Source organism: Catharus ustulatus, chromosome 20 (genome assembly GCF_009819885.2).
Source record: "Catharus ustulatus isolate bCatUst1 chromosome 20, bCatUst1.pri.v2, whole genome shotgun sequence".
Taxonomy (NCBI): domain Eukaryota; kingdom Metazoa; phylum Chordata; class Aves; order Passeriformes; family Turdidae; genus Catharus; species Catharus ustulatus.
The window spans coordinates 1,975,619-1,993,243 of NC_046240.1; the positions used below are offsets into that span (position 1 = coordinate 1,975,619).

General features: G+C 48.8%; 2 protein-coding genes across 3 annotated transcripts in view; one reads left to right on the forward strand and one right to left on the reverse strand.

Moving 5' to 3' along the window:
- Positions 1–4,918, reverse strand: part of MAP2K4 (mitogen-activated protein kinase kinase 4) — a 67,011-nt gene extending 62,093 nt beyond the window's left edge. The window contains exon 1 of one of the 2 annotated variants that reach the window (XM_033076486.2): positions 4,804–4,918. In XM_033076486.2, the coding sequence (XP_032932377.1) occupies positions 4,804–4,891 (88 nt within the window). In that variant the 5' untranslated portion in view covers positions 4,892–4,918. The remainder of the gene's footprint in view (positions 1–4,803) is intronic. The other variant, XM_033076487.2, reaches the window with a different exon arrangement.
- Positions 4,919–11,371: 6,453 nt separating this feature from the next.
- TMEM220 (transmembrane protein 220) lies at positions 11,372–17,061 on the forward strand. The gene is made up of 6 exons (XM_033076994.2): positions 11,372–11,443; positions 11,548–11,577; positions 12,411–12,471; positions 13,580–13,703; positions 14,491–14,550; positions 15,633–17,061. The coding sequence occupies exons 1-6, from the start codon at positions 11,372–11,374 to the stop codon at positions 15,763–15,765; spliced, it is 480 nt and encodes a 159-aa protein (XP_032932885.1). The 3' UTR covers positions 15,766–17,061.
- The last annotated feature ends 564 nt before the right edge of the window (positions 17,062–17,625 follow it).

Sequence of the window (17,625 nt, forward strand, 5' to 3'; positions counted from 1 at the left end):
AGTCTCCACAGGCTACAACAGATAGCAGACCTCCACATTTTCCTTCATATAAAATCTTATCAAACCTAAATCCAACAGAAGACATCCAATTTCAAAGTTGCATGATGCTAAAACGCTGTTTATGTGTATTTGATACATGCAGAGCTTGATGTGGTTACACAGTGCTTCACTGCATACACACAAATTCAGTTTCAGGGACTCCTCAACAACATGAAGTTTGGAAAGTACACATTTTGGCTTTTTCTCCTTCCTCACAAAACCCATCTTTCTCTTCCAGGATAACTCATTTTGACAGGCAACAGTGTGACTTCCATACCTCCCGGCTTCCTCAAATCATCATAAAATAACTAAAAAGGCCTCCCAGCATCTGAGGAGACTAACTCAGTGCTTTTGGGCTGCCCATTTATCAGGAAAACAGACATCAAAAACATCAGTTGATTAAAAGTATAACAAAATATAAAGCCAAAATGCAAAACCATATGCTCATATACCAATACAATCCTTATGCCAAGATTCAAACATAAAGCAGACATGGCCAAAAGGCCATACAAGAATAAATTGGGGGCACAAATGAACTAAAATACACTGATTTGCTCACCGCACAATTTTTATCGTTCTTAACAAATGCAAATATGTCCAAGTAAACATACACCCATCAATCTGCCAGAGTCAGCCTGCACCAGTGCTGTCTGCTAACACACACAGGTTTGATAACTTCACTGAGGGCAAGAATGGGGAGGGGAACAGCTCCAGTCACTCCCTGCACTCACCAAGGCAGCAAGCAACAGAGGAGGACACAGGAACCATGGCATCTCTTAGTGAATTCCCAAACTGAGGATCAGTCTGGTCACAAACACACTGCTTCTGCCAATGCTGTGTGTGGGAGCCATGATTTCTGCACTGACACAGTGCACATCCATCACACACCTATACCAAACTCTCCTAACTGCAGGGACGAAGTCCATCACAGCACTCATCAATTCTGTCACCAGTCAAATATGAACAATTCCTGGTCTCTCAAAAAGCCTCCCAGCAGCTCTCTTCTGCCAGAAGGAGAATGGCACAGGACAGAGTTTCCTTGTAAATAGGAATTGATCAGCCAAGTTCAGTAAGCCACTGATGTCATGAATGGCACCCAAGGTTCATCACCTCATGCACTAAGACACCTCTTAACAACCTCCCTGTCCAGGCTCCTTGCCTCACACTCACAAAGGACTCTCTCACCAGAGCAGACCTCCTGCCATCTTTTGCTAAAATGGCTGGAGTCAGATGATAAGGGCAAAGACACCAATGAGGGAGCAAACAGGACCACATACATGTGAAGGAAACTGAGAATCCCAAATTCTGGTTGAACTGGTCAGGAATTCCCACACAACACACCTGAGCCAAGATGTACACTCTGAGAAGACATATGCAGTAACTCTGCTTTGCTGTTTAAAGATGCCAGAGCACACCAGGCAGTGAGTGTTTGGAGAAGTCCCAGTTGCCTTCAGTCTTCCTGAGTGCCCACTACAGCTGAGCTGATTCCATAACCATCAGTTTTAAGTGCTTCCAGTTCCTCTTTGGCACTGTAGTTAGGATGAGTGACTCCACAGGTTGTAATTAGAATCAAAATTCTCCTTATGCCTTGGAATAAACTACATTTCTAGATTTCATTCCACCATTCTTCAAATTATCATCTTCTGAGTAATGTTAGCAGTAATGACTATTACTAATTTTGGCAATGAGAGAAACACAAAATTGCTTCAATTACAGTTTGGGTGCTGTTTTTTCTTTAAATCCCTGCCAAAGGTATCCTACTTCCCACAGAATCTGTTTCCTCCAGAAAACATCCAGGACACTAAATATTCAGGACTGCTCCTGAACATTAACATTACACATGAGCAAGAACGACACCAACTCTACACACCAGCAGTCACCAGCATCCAGACAGACTTCAGTGTGCACACAACAGACATTAAAAAAACTATGGAATAGAATGTGTTTTAATATTCAGAATTCCAGCTCTCCTTTGTCTCCAACCTGTGCCTTGAACACACAGCACCATGAACTGCACTGGCCCAGAGACTCTTTGGGAAGAAATGAAGCTCCAGGTCCTTTGGCATGGACAGCTGATCCAGGTAGCCAAGACAAGACATGAGAGTGAAGCAGGGGCACGCAGAATAAGGGTGAATAACAAATAATAAGGCCTGAAGCAACCCCTTGCCTGATCACCAGGCTTGAGGGCCATGGCTGCACAGTCAGCCCAGCACAAGGACAGTACAGCGTGCCTTCACTTCTGTATTGTCACCTGGAGGACTTTAGCCTGTGTGAATCAAAAAATGGTGTAGGATACAGAACTAAAACCAAAACTGGGTGGCCTGTAGAGACTTTCTGGATCTGCTGCCCTTGCCCTGAACATCTATGTGATGGGTCTCAATTTCTCTGAATACTTCTCCCCTGTACCACCATCCTCACAATTCTTCCCTACCCCCAGGCCTGATGAATGCCCTGACAGCGGACACTCCTTATGAAACTGCCAGCCTTGACACCAAAGCAGAAACCCACTGAGAGGGACTCTCACCTCAGGTGTGCTTGCCCAAGCACATGGCCTCTGGGCAGGGTCTCCAAAAGCAACAGACTGCTGCCCAGGGGAGCACTGTCACAGTCCTTTGGCATGGGAGTTCCACCCTCTCCCACCTTCCTTGCAGCAGCAGTTGCACAAGCCAGGTCAGAGTGTTTCTGTCTGAAAATTAACTGAGCAAACCTTTTTTTTTTCTAGATATAATTACTTGTTTCCAGCTTAATGACTTCCCTGCTCCACCTTGTCATGCTGTTTAAGTCAATTATATCAACACTCATGCAGTCCTACCTACTCTTCTCCCCACCCAGCAATGCATTCCTGCACCTCCCTTCCTCCAGTGCCAGCCCAGCCCCACTACAAGCACAAGCTGGGCATCCCAACTGCACAACACTCAACACTTTTGTGGCGTTTTCTTTGTTCAGCTCAGCTTGCTTTGGCACCAGCAGGAACACGATGTGGGCAAGACCACTGTGCATCTTGGTGAGCTGCCAGAGCTGACCCAGCAGCCTGCACACCACCTGCAGCCACCTCCAGCTCCTTCCCATCCCACCCAGGTGGTGTGGCAGCACAGGTCCTCCTGGGACAGAGTTTCTTGCAGGTTCCAGGAACCATCACAGTCACAGCAACCTGCTGCTCCAGAGCCCAGCCAGGATCCCACACACAACTCCTCCTGGGACACCTAAACACTCACCTGGTTACCTTAGGAAAAACCACCAGCACTTGGGCACCATCGCACTGGCCCATGGTCCTGAATCCACTTTTAAACAGCCACTTTAAACCAGAACCAACTGCCCTTCCTCCACTGGAGAGAGCATGCAGATGCTACAAGCTCACAGGGCATCACAGGTGCCAGGGTGTAAAATCAACTCTCAGCCTTGGAAGATACAGGTAATTCTGAGCAACGACTCAAATATGAAAAAGGGATCAGGTACAAAACAATGGGTAACTGAGGGTTGTAACTGCACCACAATAACAAGGCTTGCTCTTATTAAATCACAACTGCTTTGGCATATCATGGTCAAGATTTAATCCATGCATTTAATTCACAAGGTCTGGGATTCTGGTTTTTGAAAGACAGATAATACTACCTTGACAAGGCCCAAAAGGTATCCTTCACACAGGGGAAGCCACAAGGAGGCAAAATTCACCTTTTTACACCAAATATACCAAACTCTTCAGTTTAACCATCAGTTCTCTGCCCAAACAAGTCCCCACCAGTCTCAGCACAATCCATACCAGGAAGATAGAACACAGAATATAGCAAATAACTGTGAAAACATTATTCAACAACAGTATCTGCACTTCTGTCTGAGACAGCAACTGTTCCTTTTTTTCTGGTCCCAAAACAGGGTAAACTGCTTCTTTAATATTACCGTCCAGGTATTTAATTTAAAAAACCAAACAAACCAGCATTGTACCACCTCAGCCTAACAAGGCCTAAAACGTTTTTCAAGCAGAGAGTATTTTTCACTGGTCCAACTTCAAAGGAGAAACTCAAAGGGTTTGCTGAGGCCTTTCTGCAAAACAAATATCCACCGTTTTTGCAAGGCTGCTCAACCATCAACAAGTGCCGGTGGGAACCAACGCGACCCGCTGCAGCACGGTAAATTTCCATCGGAACGGAACGAAACTAAACCGCAAGTTCGTGCTGAACTGATTTTACTTAAACGCTTGTCTTGAGAGAAGCCCACACCGGAGGCGGAGGGCCGGGGGAGATCGCGGCTGGCCAGGGCAGTGCCGTGGTGCCGCAGCCCCGGCCCGGCCGCACCGCGGGGCTGCTGCGGGCACGGGCCGCCCCCAGCGCACTCGGTTCCAGCCGGCCCCCCCCAGAGATGCTGCTGCAGCCGCGGCCTGCACCGCTCACCCGGAGCGGCCGCAGAACCGTTCCCCGCCGGGAGAGGCCGGAGCCGCGTCCAGCCCGGCCTTTGTCCCGGCGGCCGGGGCCGAGCTCCGGGCAGGCCCTGCGCCCCGGCAGCCCCGGCGGGCAGGGCCAGGGCCGCGCTTCCTCCCGCCGAGCGCGCCGGGCGCGGCCAGGCCGCCAGCGGGGCAGGCCCGGAGCGGGGCCGCCAGGGCCGGGCCGAGCCGGGGCCGGGGCTTCCCGCGGGCAGCGCCGCTCCACGGCCGCGGCCCAGCGCGGGGGGCGCGAGCCGGCAGCGCCCAGGGGTCCTCACGGCCCGGGCAGGGCGAGACCTGCGGCGGCTCCGGCCCGGCCCGGCGCTGCCCGGGCCGGCGGTGCTTACCCTGCATGCTGCTGCTGCTGCTGGCGGCGCCCGGCCCGGGCCCGCTCCCGCTCCCCCCGGAGCCGCCGCTGGGGCTGGGAGTCGCCATTGTGCGCGGAGCGGGAGCAGCGGCGGCGGCGCTGCGCAGGGCCCTCCCCGGCAGGGCAGGACACACGGCCCCGCCGCCCGTCCGCCCCCGGCTGGGGCCGCGAAACCCCTCCCCGCCGGGGCCCCGCGCCTGCGGCACCGCTGCGGCGGGGCGGAGGCGGCGCTGCCTGCCAAGGGGGGACGGGGCATCCCCGGCCGGTTCTGCGGCTCCGCTCCTGCTCCCTCGGGCCGGGGGGCATCGCCCGCAGCCCGTCAGGGGACCCCGCACCGCGCTCGGCCCCGCCAGCCCCTCAGCCGGCGGCGCCCAGACATCTGCTGTCCTGTCTCACATCCCCTCGGGGGCCGGCAGTCGGCCCGAAAAGCTTTATCCTATTTCTCATCTTCGCCCTAGGATTAGGACTTCTCCTACACGGGCAGCCCCTGGCTGGCCCCTGGCAAACTTCTCCCGGCTCCCTCAGGACCACAGGGCATAACTCCACAACTCCGTGCTCTCCTGGGCACCCAGGGCATTAGCCTCTTCTGCCACCATCAGTCTCCCCCTCATTTTCTTTCTTCTCTTGGCCACTGCTGTTCATGCCAGCACATGTTTTTTGATCATTCCTCTTAACTCCAGCAAACCCACACTCCCAGTCATAGGGGCAGCACATACCATGAATTAGAGCAGTGAAATTGTTGTCCAGAGCTGTGGGCCCTCTCCAGCCTGCTGCATGACATAGGGGAGTCCGTTCACCTACAGGAGGCCTTGTGTCCTCACCTTTGTACTAGAAACAATACTGACCCCCTTTATGAATGGAGATGGGCTATGGAAAGAGCTGGATGTCCCATGTATTAGAAATATGAGGACTGCTGCTCCATTGCCCCGGTCACCATGGAGGTGATAATAGCCCTGAACACACACTGGAAAAGCCTCCAGAATCTACAAACTATCACCCTTTGAGCAGTGGGGGAGGAAGTCAGGGCAGGAGCTGCTTCTTCATCCTGCCTTCGTTTTTTCCTTCGTTCTTTCCCACTTCAGCTTGTATTGATTCCTTTTGCCTCATGATAAGACTAAGATTTTTGTTTGCTCATATGATTTGAACTTAAAAAAAGCATCTTCTTCCATCCTAGAGTCTTCTGGTTCCCTGCTCAGTTGTACAGGGTCAAGGAGACAGGCTGGAATAGTCCCTGGGGCACAGAGGGAGCCCAGCCTTCTGCCCAAACCCTGCTCTGCAGGGAAAAACTCACATTGGGAAGCTCACCTTCGTCAGGAAGTGGAAGAAGAGGTCAGAACTGGTCCTGACCATTTCCTGTTTCTGCTCCCAGCTCCTGATAGTCCAGCAAATTCAGCTCCCTCCCTGCCAAGGATGCAGCTTTCTTTTGCCTTGGGGAGCCCCATAACCCTTCTCACACAAGCCAAGATCCCAGTAACCTCTTTGCTGGGTTTGAAGTTAGGCTGCTGTTCTTCACTGTCCCATCTTGGCCTCTGCCCTCTCTGGGGACATTGCTGACTTTTCCAAAGCTGCTTCTAGTCTGGCCCCTCCACCACTTTGGTTAGAAGAGGAATGGGAGTCACTTATACCCAGAGCTTCAGCAAGCTTGCTTGCTTCCTTCCTTCCTCCCTCCCTCCCTTCCTTCCTTCCTCCCTCCCTCCCTTCCTTCCTTCTGCCCTTCCTGGGTGTGGCTAGTGTGAGCACCATGGGTGGCAACCATCAGTGCCAGCACCTAAAAGCGCCTGTAAGAAAGCCCACAGCCACACACCAGGTGAAGGTGTGCCTCTCTCCTCTCCTCCCATATCCCCATACAACTCACACCACCAGAATCCCAACCCTATACCTTCACCAACACAACACTGGAGAGCATTAGGGATGGCTGCTCCGTGAGAAAAGTGCAGCATAACATGGTGGATGGGCAGTGGCCTCCACAGCCACTCCACACCTGGTGGCCGGACCTGAGCCAGGTGAGCAGTGCAGTCCCATGGCAGTGACCAGGCTCAGCCTGGGCTTCAGACACATCTTCTGTGATGGGCAGGGCTGATGTTCGAGTTCCGAGGTCAGGGTCTGGCTCACAGCCCCAGGACACAGCTGTACACAGCAGCAACACAGCTGTAATGTAGCTTTGTTAGCAGCCAAAGTAAGAGCTTTGGCTAAAAACAGCTGCCAGATGAATGAGTGAAGAGTGTTTCACATACATACATACATACATACATACATACATACATACATACATACATACATACACATATATGGCTTCTTCCATTTTTTTTCCAAATGCTCCAAAGCCACCTGATGGCGATTAAACCACTTGCTCTTACTAGCAAATTGATCTTAAATGCTGAGAGTTAAACTTCTTTTGGGAGGCAGGGGCAGAGTGTGCAGTTTGAGTCCTGACACAAAAAACATTCCCATCCGTAGTTCCACATCTTTCCTTTCTTTCCCCTGTTTTGCTTAAGCCTTCTCTTCTGCATTAATCCCTGAGGGCAAGTCCAGGGTTAACACCATGCAGTCTTTGATCCAGAAACCAGTGCCTACTGGCAAGCACTGGCACAAGGTGACTTCCACTTCTGCTGTGTGCCCCCTACATGCGGTTTGCTTACAGTTAGCTAGTCATACTTTCCCCTCACTGCAAATCTGGGAGGATCAACAATACCTGTTCTGACACTTTTTTGAAACCTTTCCTTAAAGACCTCGCACAATGGGGATTGTGCCATTCCCTGGCAGTCTGCTCTGGCACACATCCTAACATCATCCATAAGCCTAACTTCAAGGGTTTGTTTTTTTCTTTAATTTCAAATCCTTTATATCCTGCCCTCTTCACTATGGCCATAGCCTTCTTCAAAATGACCCCTTGGGCACTTGATGATGTGCAATGCTGAACTGCAATGTTTCCCTTCTTGTCCTTGCCTCAGCTTTCTCTTCTATGCATTACATCAATTCATTTCCTTTAGCCTTCCTTCATGTTTTCTATGCCTCCCAGCATCCTCACTGACCTCCTCTGATGTTTTCTCTGTCCATCTGCATTTTTTGAAGTACAGCATCCCTAGCTAGGCATATTACCCTAGCTTGCCTTGGAGGCTGCAGCTTGCATGCTCCAAGATGGCATTTTCTTTTACAATTGGTGGTGTTCAGTTTGCTCTCCATTACACTTGTGGGCTTTTGTTTTGTTTTGTTGTGCAGTTTTTGTTTTCTTTGTTTTTTGGTTTGGTTTGGGTTTTTTGGAAAACTGCATCCACCCAGTTCTCTCACCTGAACCCATGTTGCTCACGGCTCATAAAAGTAATGCTGGAAGTTGTACCTGTCAAATATCGTCCTGGATATTGCAGGCCATTTCTCCATCTAGTGCTGAATCCTACTGTCTGCTGTCCTCAACAGACTGGAGTAATTAGCAGGTTTAATAAAGCAGTCATGGGTGTTAACCATCCAGGCTGTTAACAGAAGTAATTAAAAAGATCTGGCATCAGAACGGACCCCTGCAAAAATCTTCTGAATATGTACTTCCATTTTCACAAACACTGATAATTAGCACTTGAGATGCAGTGATCTCACCAGTTTTACACCCACCATCCCCTTATATCTTCTTAAGAAGGGGTCAGGACAGCCAATGTTAAAAACCTTCCTAAAGTCAACGTATGTGACATCTGTTACTCATGACTTTATTCCTAAAACATTGTGCCACACCAGGACATGAGAGTGGTTTGTCAGCATTTCTTCCTGATGTGCCATTCTCTCTGCAACTGGGACATCATCCACCCCTTATTCTGTACCATTTACACTGTGCTGGATCTTTCCAACTATGTTATATACATAACACATATATATTCATATAATTCTACATGAGCGCAGGTGTTATTTCAGTAGTCACTGGCCATCCCCACCAAGATGTCTGTTGAGTTCAGTTAGTCCATGACTGGTGTGTCTGGAGCAGTCTGTACTCACTGTCCTTGGTAGCTATGACATATAGTGGCATTGTCATTCAACAACCAGTATTACATATGAAATTCAATCTTACAGACTGTTGTCTGCAAAAAATCAAATCCCCTGAGGTCCATATCATGTTTCCCTGTCCCTCTGCATTACTCACCTGGTGCACCCAGGTCCTTGAGTAAAAACAATCCCAGGGATGGGTTTGCCTTTGCTTCAGAAATGTGTCCTCCAAAGTTGGTCAATCAGGGAACACGGGGCTGTTCCCATTCTCAGGAAGGTGGGCTTCATCCTTCTCTGCTCCTGGCACCTGACTCACCAATCAAGGCAACTAAACCCAGAGCCCTTTTGGCAATACCAGCTGTGCAACCATGCATTTATCTCCAGATGTCCCTATTGGAATTGCAGTCAGGTTTCTGCAGCCAGGAATACACCAAAGGCCCCAAACCTTTCACCTGCCCAACCAGAGCCTTTTAATCACTTTTGATGCAATCTAATCTATGACCGTTCATGACACGATGACGAGGGCCATTATAAAATGGGTCACTGTGGTGGGTGGCTATGGCTGTGTTGTAGTGACATCTCTGGTACAGGCCCTTGGGAAATGTCACAGCTTGGCTGCAGGGCCCATCCCTGCTGCCTCTGTTCTTTACAGGTGGAGTTGCCACAGTGAAGATAAACTCAGACTCTATGGGGGTGAGAAGCAGATACAGAGTGTCATAAGGAGGGAAGATGTTTTTTCTAATATCGGGGAATAAGTAGCTCAAGTTCTACTCAAGGATAGTAAAGGTTCTTGGCCTCCCTCTCATGGGAGAAGTCAGTACTGCCTTCTGCTGACAAAGCCTCCTGTGTCCCTGCAGCGGGTGGTTGGAGGAAGTGCTCAGGATAGTTGGTAAAGCTTTAAAGTGAACAGCCTCGACCTTTTCTTTGCAATAAACACACCCAACACTGAAAGACCTTTTTATATCTATGGCAAGTTACAGCCTGATTGCTTTTGAATTCCATTCAGCTCAGCTGGCCACTGCATGATGCTATGCAGTGATCCTCATGGGTCCCTTCCAGCTCAGAATATTCTGTGATTCTGTAAATTAGAGCAGTAAAGAAGGCCACAGCTGGTAAACCAATCCCTCCTTCCAACCCTATCCTCAGGAGAGACAGAGGGGCCTTTTGCCTTCCCTTGTTCTTGTGTCACTGACCTTTGGTCACTCACAGGATTGACAAACCTCCCATGCCGTGCGTCCCAAGTGCCCATTAGAAGCTGCTTTCTGCCTGCCCAGCCTTCCCTTCCCCTCAGCAGAGTCCTGTCCCGTGCCACACAGGGCCCTGGATGTGTCTGTCCAGCTGTTTCTCTGCTTCCTTCCCAGTCTCTATCAGTCTCTCCCATCTGCTCTCTCTCCTCCTGACCATGCAGCCCTTGAGATGTCAAGGAACAGCCCAGCTGTGACAGAAACTAGGTGGGCTTAACAAATTTCACAATAACTTGTGATCAAACAAATTAAAGAGCCAAAGACTTAATCACAGAATAATTTGCATTTTGAAGATCAGCTAGTATGGTTAGAAAAAATGGGCAGTGACTCATAATTTTGTTTCCCACACAAAGAAGAACTGGTGTGCTTGAAAAGCTTGGCTTCTTTTATTTTCCTATGATATTATGGTAGTAATTATTATGCTAATGAAAGACATGCTGTCTCTTACATTCTTCTTACACTTTTTATCACCACTGTTACTTTTTAATCCTTGACATTTCCATTTTCTGGCCCAAAATGAATCCCCTTCTGTTAGAAAATACATTCAAGAGCCTGTCCTTGACCTGGAAACAAGGCATGAAGGTGATTCATTACTAAATTTCTGCTTCTTTTGAGATGAGGGGTAGGACTCTCACAAAGACAACTTTTAGTTCTCTGTGGCTTTATTTGCAGTAATTTCATCTCTTGTAACCTGCTCAAGGAAAGACTCGGTTAAAAATAAGAGGAGAATTAATCCTCTCCGCAAATGTGGAGACATTTACATGTTGTCCATGTAACAATTCAGCAAGACCTGATTCTGTTGGGTGCTGAGGAACTGTGTGATGCTGATACTGAAATTGGTGGGAGACATGATCTCACAGAGATTTGGTTTTGGTAAATATCAAATTTCTAAAGGACTCACTTTCAGTTCATCATTATCACTTTCTATCATAAATGATCCGAGAACGAAGACACAGTGCTATTCTTCTGAGCAATTTCCTTTTTGGTTCTCCAGACTACACAAAATGACTGAATCTCTTAAACACAAAAATAATTCGGAACCATTACAAAAATCATAGAATGGTTTTGGTTGGAAGCAGGCTTAAAACTCATCTCATTTAGCCCCCTGCCATGGGCAGTGACATCTTCCACTGTTCTAGGGCGCTCCAAACCCCTGGGACACTTCCAGGGATCCAGGGAAGCCACAGTTTCTCTGGGAACCTGTGCCGAGGCCTCCCCACCCTCACAGTATCGCCGTGCTGGCCGCGCCGCCCCGGGCGATGGCGATTGGCACCGGGATCAGAATCGGGATCGGCGCCGGGGCCCGCCCGCGTCCCTCCCCTCTGTCCCGCCCCGGCCATGGCGGCGCGGCTGTGGCGGCTCTGCAATGTCCTTATGGCCGCCTTCTTCGGGCTGGCGGCCGCCGTGCAGGTGAGGCCGGGGCTCCCCTCCCGTCCCCTCCGCTCCCGTCCTGCGGAGCGCGGCCCCGGCCGGGCCGGCGGCTGCGGGGTCTCAGTGCGCGCCTCCCGCTGCAGGTGAACGACCCCGACGCGGGGCTGTGGATGGTGAGTCCGGGCCGCTCTTCCTTTCCCCTTCGGCACCTCCTGCCCCGGAGGTTCTGGCGGCCCCAGCCCCGCTCTGCTCACGCCCGTCCGATCCGGGGCCGCCGGAGGAAACGTCCCGGCTTCAGCTGAAGAGCGGGCGGACACCGGGAAAACGATGTCTGTACCTCAGCGACGGCTGGAATCCGACCTTGTTTCCAGGATGTGCCTCATTTCCCCCCAGATCTGCCCCTGCAGAGCATCGCTTGTCTGTGCAGAGCACCCCGAGCTGCTCCCGCTCCTCCTGCCGCGTTGTGCCCGTGGCCCTGTGCTTGCCTTGAGTCTCCAGCGAGAGCCGCCTTGTGCCGCTCCCTTCAGCTGGGCCTCGGGGAATCGGGGAGCGAGCCCCGCTGCTGTGCCCGTCCTGCCCTGGGGACAGTCTGTGGGCGACAGGAGCCGCTGGCTGGGCTCGGCTGCCCCTGCGTGCCCTGGGGTGTGTCAGCCCCTCTGACAGCGGCACGGAGCGTTTGGGGAGCTCAGGGCCGGGCAGGACCCTGTCCCCTCAGTGCTTTCCCCGGAGGATCGGGATTCAGGGAGAGGGCTCTGCAGTGGTTGGTCAGGCAGCCAGTATTCCGTAACCCAGGAGCAGAGGAATAAGGGCTGGCTGTGAGCTGATGGGCCGGGATTTTGGGTGGTGATGGTGAAGATGAGCACTAGCAGGGCCAGGGCATGCTGGAGGGTGAGAGACTGGGCTCTGCTCTGTGTCTCTCTGTGACAAACTGCTGCTGCTGCTGGACGTTTCTGCTTCCTGGCCTTGCTAAGTTTTGCTACCGAGTAGATTTATATGTCATTAACAGGTTGTCTACTTAGTGCCAGCTGCCCTGACACTGCTTGTCAGCATCAACCCTTCAATAACAGGTATGATACTGGTGTACAAAACAGTCTCTGCTCAAATTTTGCCCTCAAAAGGTTGTTGTTTGGCTTTTTTTTTTTTTTAAACTGAACCACAGGTTAAAATCAGACTATGTGGAAACTACCTTCTGAGGGCAAAGAGCTGCAGGACCTATTTCTACAGAAGCTGGTCATTGTTTTAGTGCTGGTGGCTGGGCATGCTGCAGGTGAGGAGAGGAGCCCAGCAGAAAGCTCAGCTGCTGGGATGGGCCTGCCTTTGCACCCCAATTCCAGCTTAAAGACCAACTGGAGCAGCATCCTGGGAGCATGCTCTGAAACCTGGTTCTATGTTGACCTTAGCACTTTAATTGACTTTGTTTTGTTGTTGTAAATCTGTGGTTTTGTTTATCTAACTCATGCAAGAGCAGCTGAGCTTTGCACAGTCCGTTGAAAAAATAAGGTGCTAAAGGTCTTGTTCAGTGCCAGGTATTGCAACTGCCCCACAGAGCAATGGGCAGCAATAGGAACATTTGAAGGCTGTGTTTACTGTGGGGGCTAATGGCAGTTCAGAGGATCATTCCGATCAAAATTGTTTCAGGACTTCAGAACACAGGAAGGATTTTTACATTTTAATTTAGTAGAAATAATTTTAAATAAGGCCATTTTATATACACAAAGTGACTGTATCTGTTCTGGATGAATACTTATGCTGAATAAACTAAAATCACATTTAAAAAAGAGAAACTTCAGGAGTGCACAGTATTGTTACAAATGACACCATTGCAGTCTCTTGGCATTTTGGCTATCTTAAGCTTATAAAGTGGCAGCATTCCTAAGTTCAGAATTCATGAGGGTTGATTGCTTGTGGTTTTCAGTATTTCAGGGGAGGTTTACTGTGTAATAGGTGGCATAATGGCATTTGGCTGGTCAGGATAATCTGCATATTAAACTCATAGTTAGGGTTTTCCTTTTGTCAAGATCTGTGGAAAATAAAGATTATAATAGCACAACTTTTGTAAAACTGTAGGTTTATGTAAATTCACCGAGAGGTATTTGCCATTCAGGTCTGTAGATGATCCAGATGGGTTTACTTCATGCTTCATGATAGTGACTGACAGTCTATTTTTTCCCCCAGATAATGGTGTTTGGAGGAGCCTCTGTGACCTTCATTCTGCTGGCTGCATTTTTGGGACCATTGCCTTGGCTTGCTCTTTGTTTGCCCATGCTCAAGGAAACATTTTTCATGAAGAGGAAGGCAGGTAAGCAGTGGGTTTTTTTTGCCCTTGCCCAAATCCAACTCACCAGACCATCTCCTTCCGATGTCCCCTTCCAAAACTTTATTTCCTGGGCTGTTGCAGTGAGTGCTGTTGGTCCAGAAGAATCAGACCAAAGAGGAGGGACTACAGTGCTCCAAACCAGTCACTGTTTCCCTGATTGTGGCAGGCAGTTAGATTTACTTGTCTGGCACAAGCACAGTGAAACAGCTTTGTGCTCTTTTCCTGGAGCTGTAGGAATGATAATCAATGTTTTAAAAACTCTCAGGGCAATGCCAAATGCATGTTTATCTGGCATGGGTTGCTGAGTCCTCCAAGGGATTGAGGACAAGGGAGAATTTCTCACTTGGACATTCAGGAGTTGCCTAAACAAGTAGGTGCTTGCAGAGTACTAAGGTGAAGCCCTGGCAGCTTCTTTGTGCCCAGTCACAGTCTGGAAAACTGGGATGTTGCTTTGCTCTTTTTCAAAGAGAGAAATATGCCTGCTTTGTCTATGTTGATTAGAGAAATGTGCTGTGGAATATAAGTCCAGCAGTAGAACAAAACAGAGGCAGGAATTTCTGCAGCTGTTTAGCTGTCGTGTTGATTTGTAGATGTATGGTGTGAAACAAAGTTATTCTTTGTAAATATCTTTATAATTATAATCCTAGCAAAATATATTGAACTTCTCCAAAGGAGCAGCCACTACTGTTTTGGAGGCAAAATATGTATTGTCGGAATGTAGACATCTGTTTGTATTATTTTCTGACCTGTTTTCTGTTTGGCTTTTTAGAGAGTTGTTTGGTCTGGTGATTATTACAGTATGGATGAGTCTTTGTCGCAGTTCAGCAAAGTAAGTTTTATTTTCTCTTTTTTAATAATCCATTCCAATGTTCATAGTTAGTGACTAGCTCCTTGAAAATACACAGTTGATTTTGGTAGCTTGTTTTCCTGTTCCATGTCACTCTCTGAACCTTCCAGATGCCCAAGCAGTAGCAGCTGGTGCTACAGCCTGGAGGACTTTTTTGGGGCAGGGGGGAATATAATCTCTACACAAAGCACTTTTTCTGGCCCCCTGCCATAATGGGGGCATTTTCCCTTTGCTTAGGTGCTTCTTTTAAGGTGCTTCTTAAAAATTCCAGCTAGTTTATGTCGCCTGAGTTGTCAGAAAATTCTTTGTGCCTCTCCATAAAAGACTCTGGTGACACATCCATAGGAGCCCCATTAAAATGGCCAAAGGCTCTGTGCTGTCTTTCCAGCTACAGGCAGATGTGAATGTTATGTGGTAGCTGTAGCAGTGGCCAAGAAGGCCAAGGACATCCTGGCCTGTTCCAGCCATGGTGTGGTCAGCAGGATGAGGACAGTGCCTGTCCCTTGTGCTGGCACTGCTGAGGCACCTCCAGTCTTGGGGTCAGGTTTGGACACCTCACTTCAAAAAGGACTTTGAGGGACTGGAGCATGTCCAGGGAGGGGAACAGAGTTGGGGAAGGGTCTGGAGCACTAGGAGTCACCAAGGGAGCTGGAGTGGCTCAGTCTGGAGAAAAGGAGGCTCAGGGGGGACCTTTTCGCTCTCTAAAACTCCCTGACAGGAGGAGGGTGCAACCAGGCGAGGGTCAGGCACTGCTGCCAGAGAACAAGGGACAGGACCAGAGGAAACAGCCTCAAGCTGTGCCAGGGGAGGTTGAGATTAGATCCCAGGGAAAATTCCTTCACTGAAAGAGTGAGTAAGCATTGGCACAGGCTGCCCAGGGAGGTGGTGGAGTCACCATTCCTGAAAGTGTTAAATAAAACCCGACTGGATGAGGCATTGCACCAGAGGGTTGAGTTGGCATGGTGGTATGCAGTCCAAGGATGGACTTGATGATCGTGGAGATCTTTCTCAACCTTAAAGATTCAGTGATTTGAAGTAGCTCTGTTGGATTTGTTCTGTTACAGGAATCCTCTGGGAGGAGTTCTCTTGGCTGCTGCAGTCATCATTGCCCTCTTCCCCTTTGTTTCGTGGCTGTACATTTATGTGAACAAAGACATGCGAGAGTCTTGGCCAACGCACTGCAAAACAGTGATGTAATGGGGTGGGAGAAAGTCTACAGTAATTATGCTAACCTTACTTGCCTTTTGGTTTTGCTGCTTAACAAAAGATGAGTGTCAGATTGATAGGACCCAAGAATACCTGGCTGCTTCCAGCAGTGCCAACTGAGATTTGGTAAAATGTTGAGGAACACTCAAATCTGAGTAGGGAATTTTTCTATGGAAACTGTTCGCCTTGCTGCTTCTTGTATTTTCCAAGCAGCATTGATCTAATGTCTGTTGATGGTATATTCAAGATGTCATTGCATCCCTGGATCACTCTCCAATAGTTTGGGAAATCTACTACTCTGTAACATAAGGGAAAAGTAAAGCAAATACTATTTTACTAAATGACTATTTACAGCCATAGAACTTTCAAAAATGTGCCTGGATAATCCATTTCAAACTTACTGGAAAAGTGAACAGTCTGTATTTCTGTCCTGTGCTAAAATCACATGTAGAATATATCTGAAAAAAATTATTTTTGCTATTATCTTTAACTGAAAGTCACTGGTTTTGCTGAGTAATAAAACTATTTTTTTAAAGAAAACTCAATGAAAGTCTCCGTATCTTTTATTTTCTGGGAGATGCATGTTCAAGCCTGTCACTAACATATGTGGGCATGTCACAACTCTGCTGCTTACCTATTTTTTCTTGGAAAGCAGGACCCACGCAGCAGCCCTGCAGCAGCAAGCATGTCCCACTATCCATCCCGGAGAAGGAAGCACAGGTGGATACACTGGACTCAGGAGGTGGCTGGGACAGAGCCAGGACAGCTCCAGGGGTAACACACAACACCTTTATTTAGACAGGTGTCAGGGTTTGCTCTCTCAGCACTGCTGCAGGTGATCTCAGCTGTGCACACAGAACAGCCCCGGTGTCTGCAGCATTCCCTGGTGCAGCACAGATGGGTCTCCATTCTCCTTAGGCTCAGCTTTTTCTGACGATTACTTCAGTCTTTTAAAGCAATGTTGGAAGAGTGAATTAGGCTACAGGTTGGATATATTCTTCCAGACATGAAACCTTACTGTAATGTTCACAAAAAATAAATAAATAGAGATGTGGCTGGGCAGATACAACTCTGCATGCTTTAATGCTCACTGAGAGAACAGCAGTTGAGCTTTTTTTGAACAATATTCATTATATGGTTTGCATCTTTTCACAGTAGCAATCCAGTCCGGACTGGGTGTTTGAAATCAGCATTCTGCATCCCAGTATTTCAAGTACAGCAATTTCACGATTACAAGCTGCACCATTTTGACTAAAATTTTGGTCCGAACCCAAAGTGCGGCTTATAATCAGGTGCGGCCTATATATGGACAAAGAACAAAAAGTTGCTGTTTTAGTTTGGAGGACAGGTGTCTGCTGAGAAAGGCAGGAACTTCTCTTTGAAATGGAGAATGTAAACCCCCTCCCTCCAAATTATTAGAATTTTGAAATCAAGGGGCTTTCAGGCAAAGATATGGGAATTAGGAATAACAGTTCTTTACTAGGAAAATTAAAATAGAAATACAGTACTACAAAGAAACAAACTCCAAACCCTGACAAAGTCAGAGTACAACCTGACACCCGTCAGGCAGGGTGTTGGCAGCAGTCCCATTCCATGGTGGCTGCATCCTCCTGCAGTGACAGATGTGATTCAGTTGGAGCAGTGCTCCTGTAGCAGGTGCAGTTTCCCTTTGGAGGTCCAGTGGTGATGTGGAGAAATCCGGTTTTCCTCTGGAGTCCAGTGGAGAAAGGGGCTCCCTTAGTGTCCCCAAACCTCTGTTTTTATCTTGGTAAGAAATGTTGGGCTCTTCCCCCTGGCTGGAGCAACTCCCAATGGGATGCAGTAATTTTATCAGTCCCACAGTGGGACTCA

What these genes read in the sequence shown, in the direction of transcription:
- TMEM220 (XM_033076994.2), top strand. Translation starts at nt 11,372, where the DNA reads ATGGCGGCGCGGCTGTGGCGGCTCTGCAATGTCCTTATGGCCGCCTTC. An exon ending in CCGACGCGGGGCTGTGGATG is followed by an intron (nt 11,578 to 12,410) that starts GTGAGTCCGGGC and finishes TGTCATTAACAG; the next exon opens with GTTGTCTACTTAGTGCCAGC. An exon ending in CTTTGTCGCAGTTCAGCAAA is followed by an intron (nt 14,551 to 15,632) that starts GTAAGTTTTATT and finishes GTTCTGTTACAG; the next exon opens with GAATCCTCTGGGAGGAGTTC.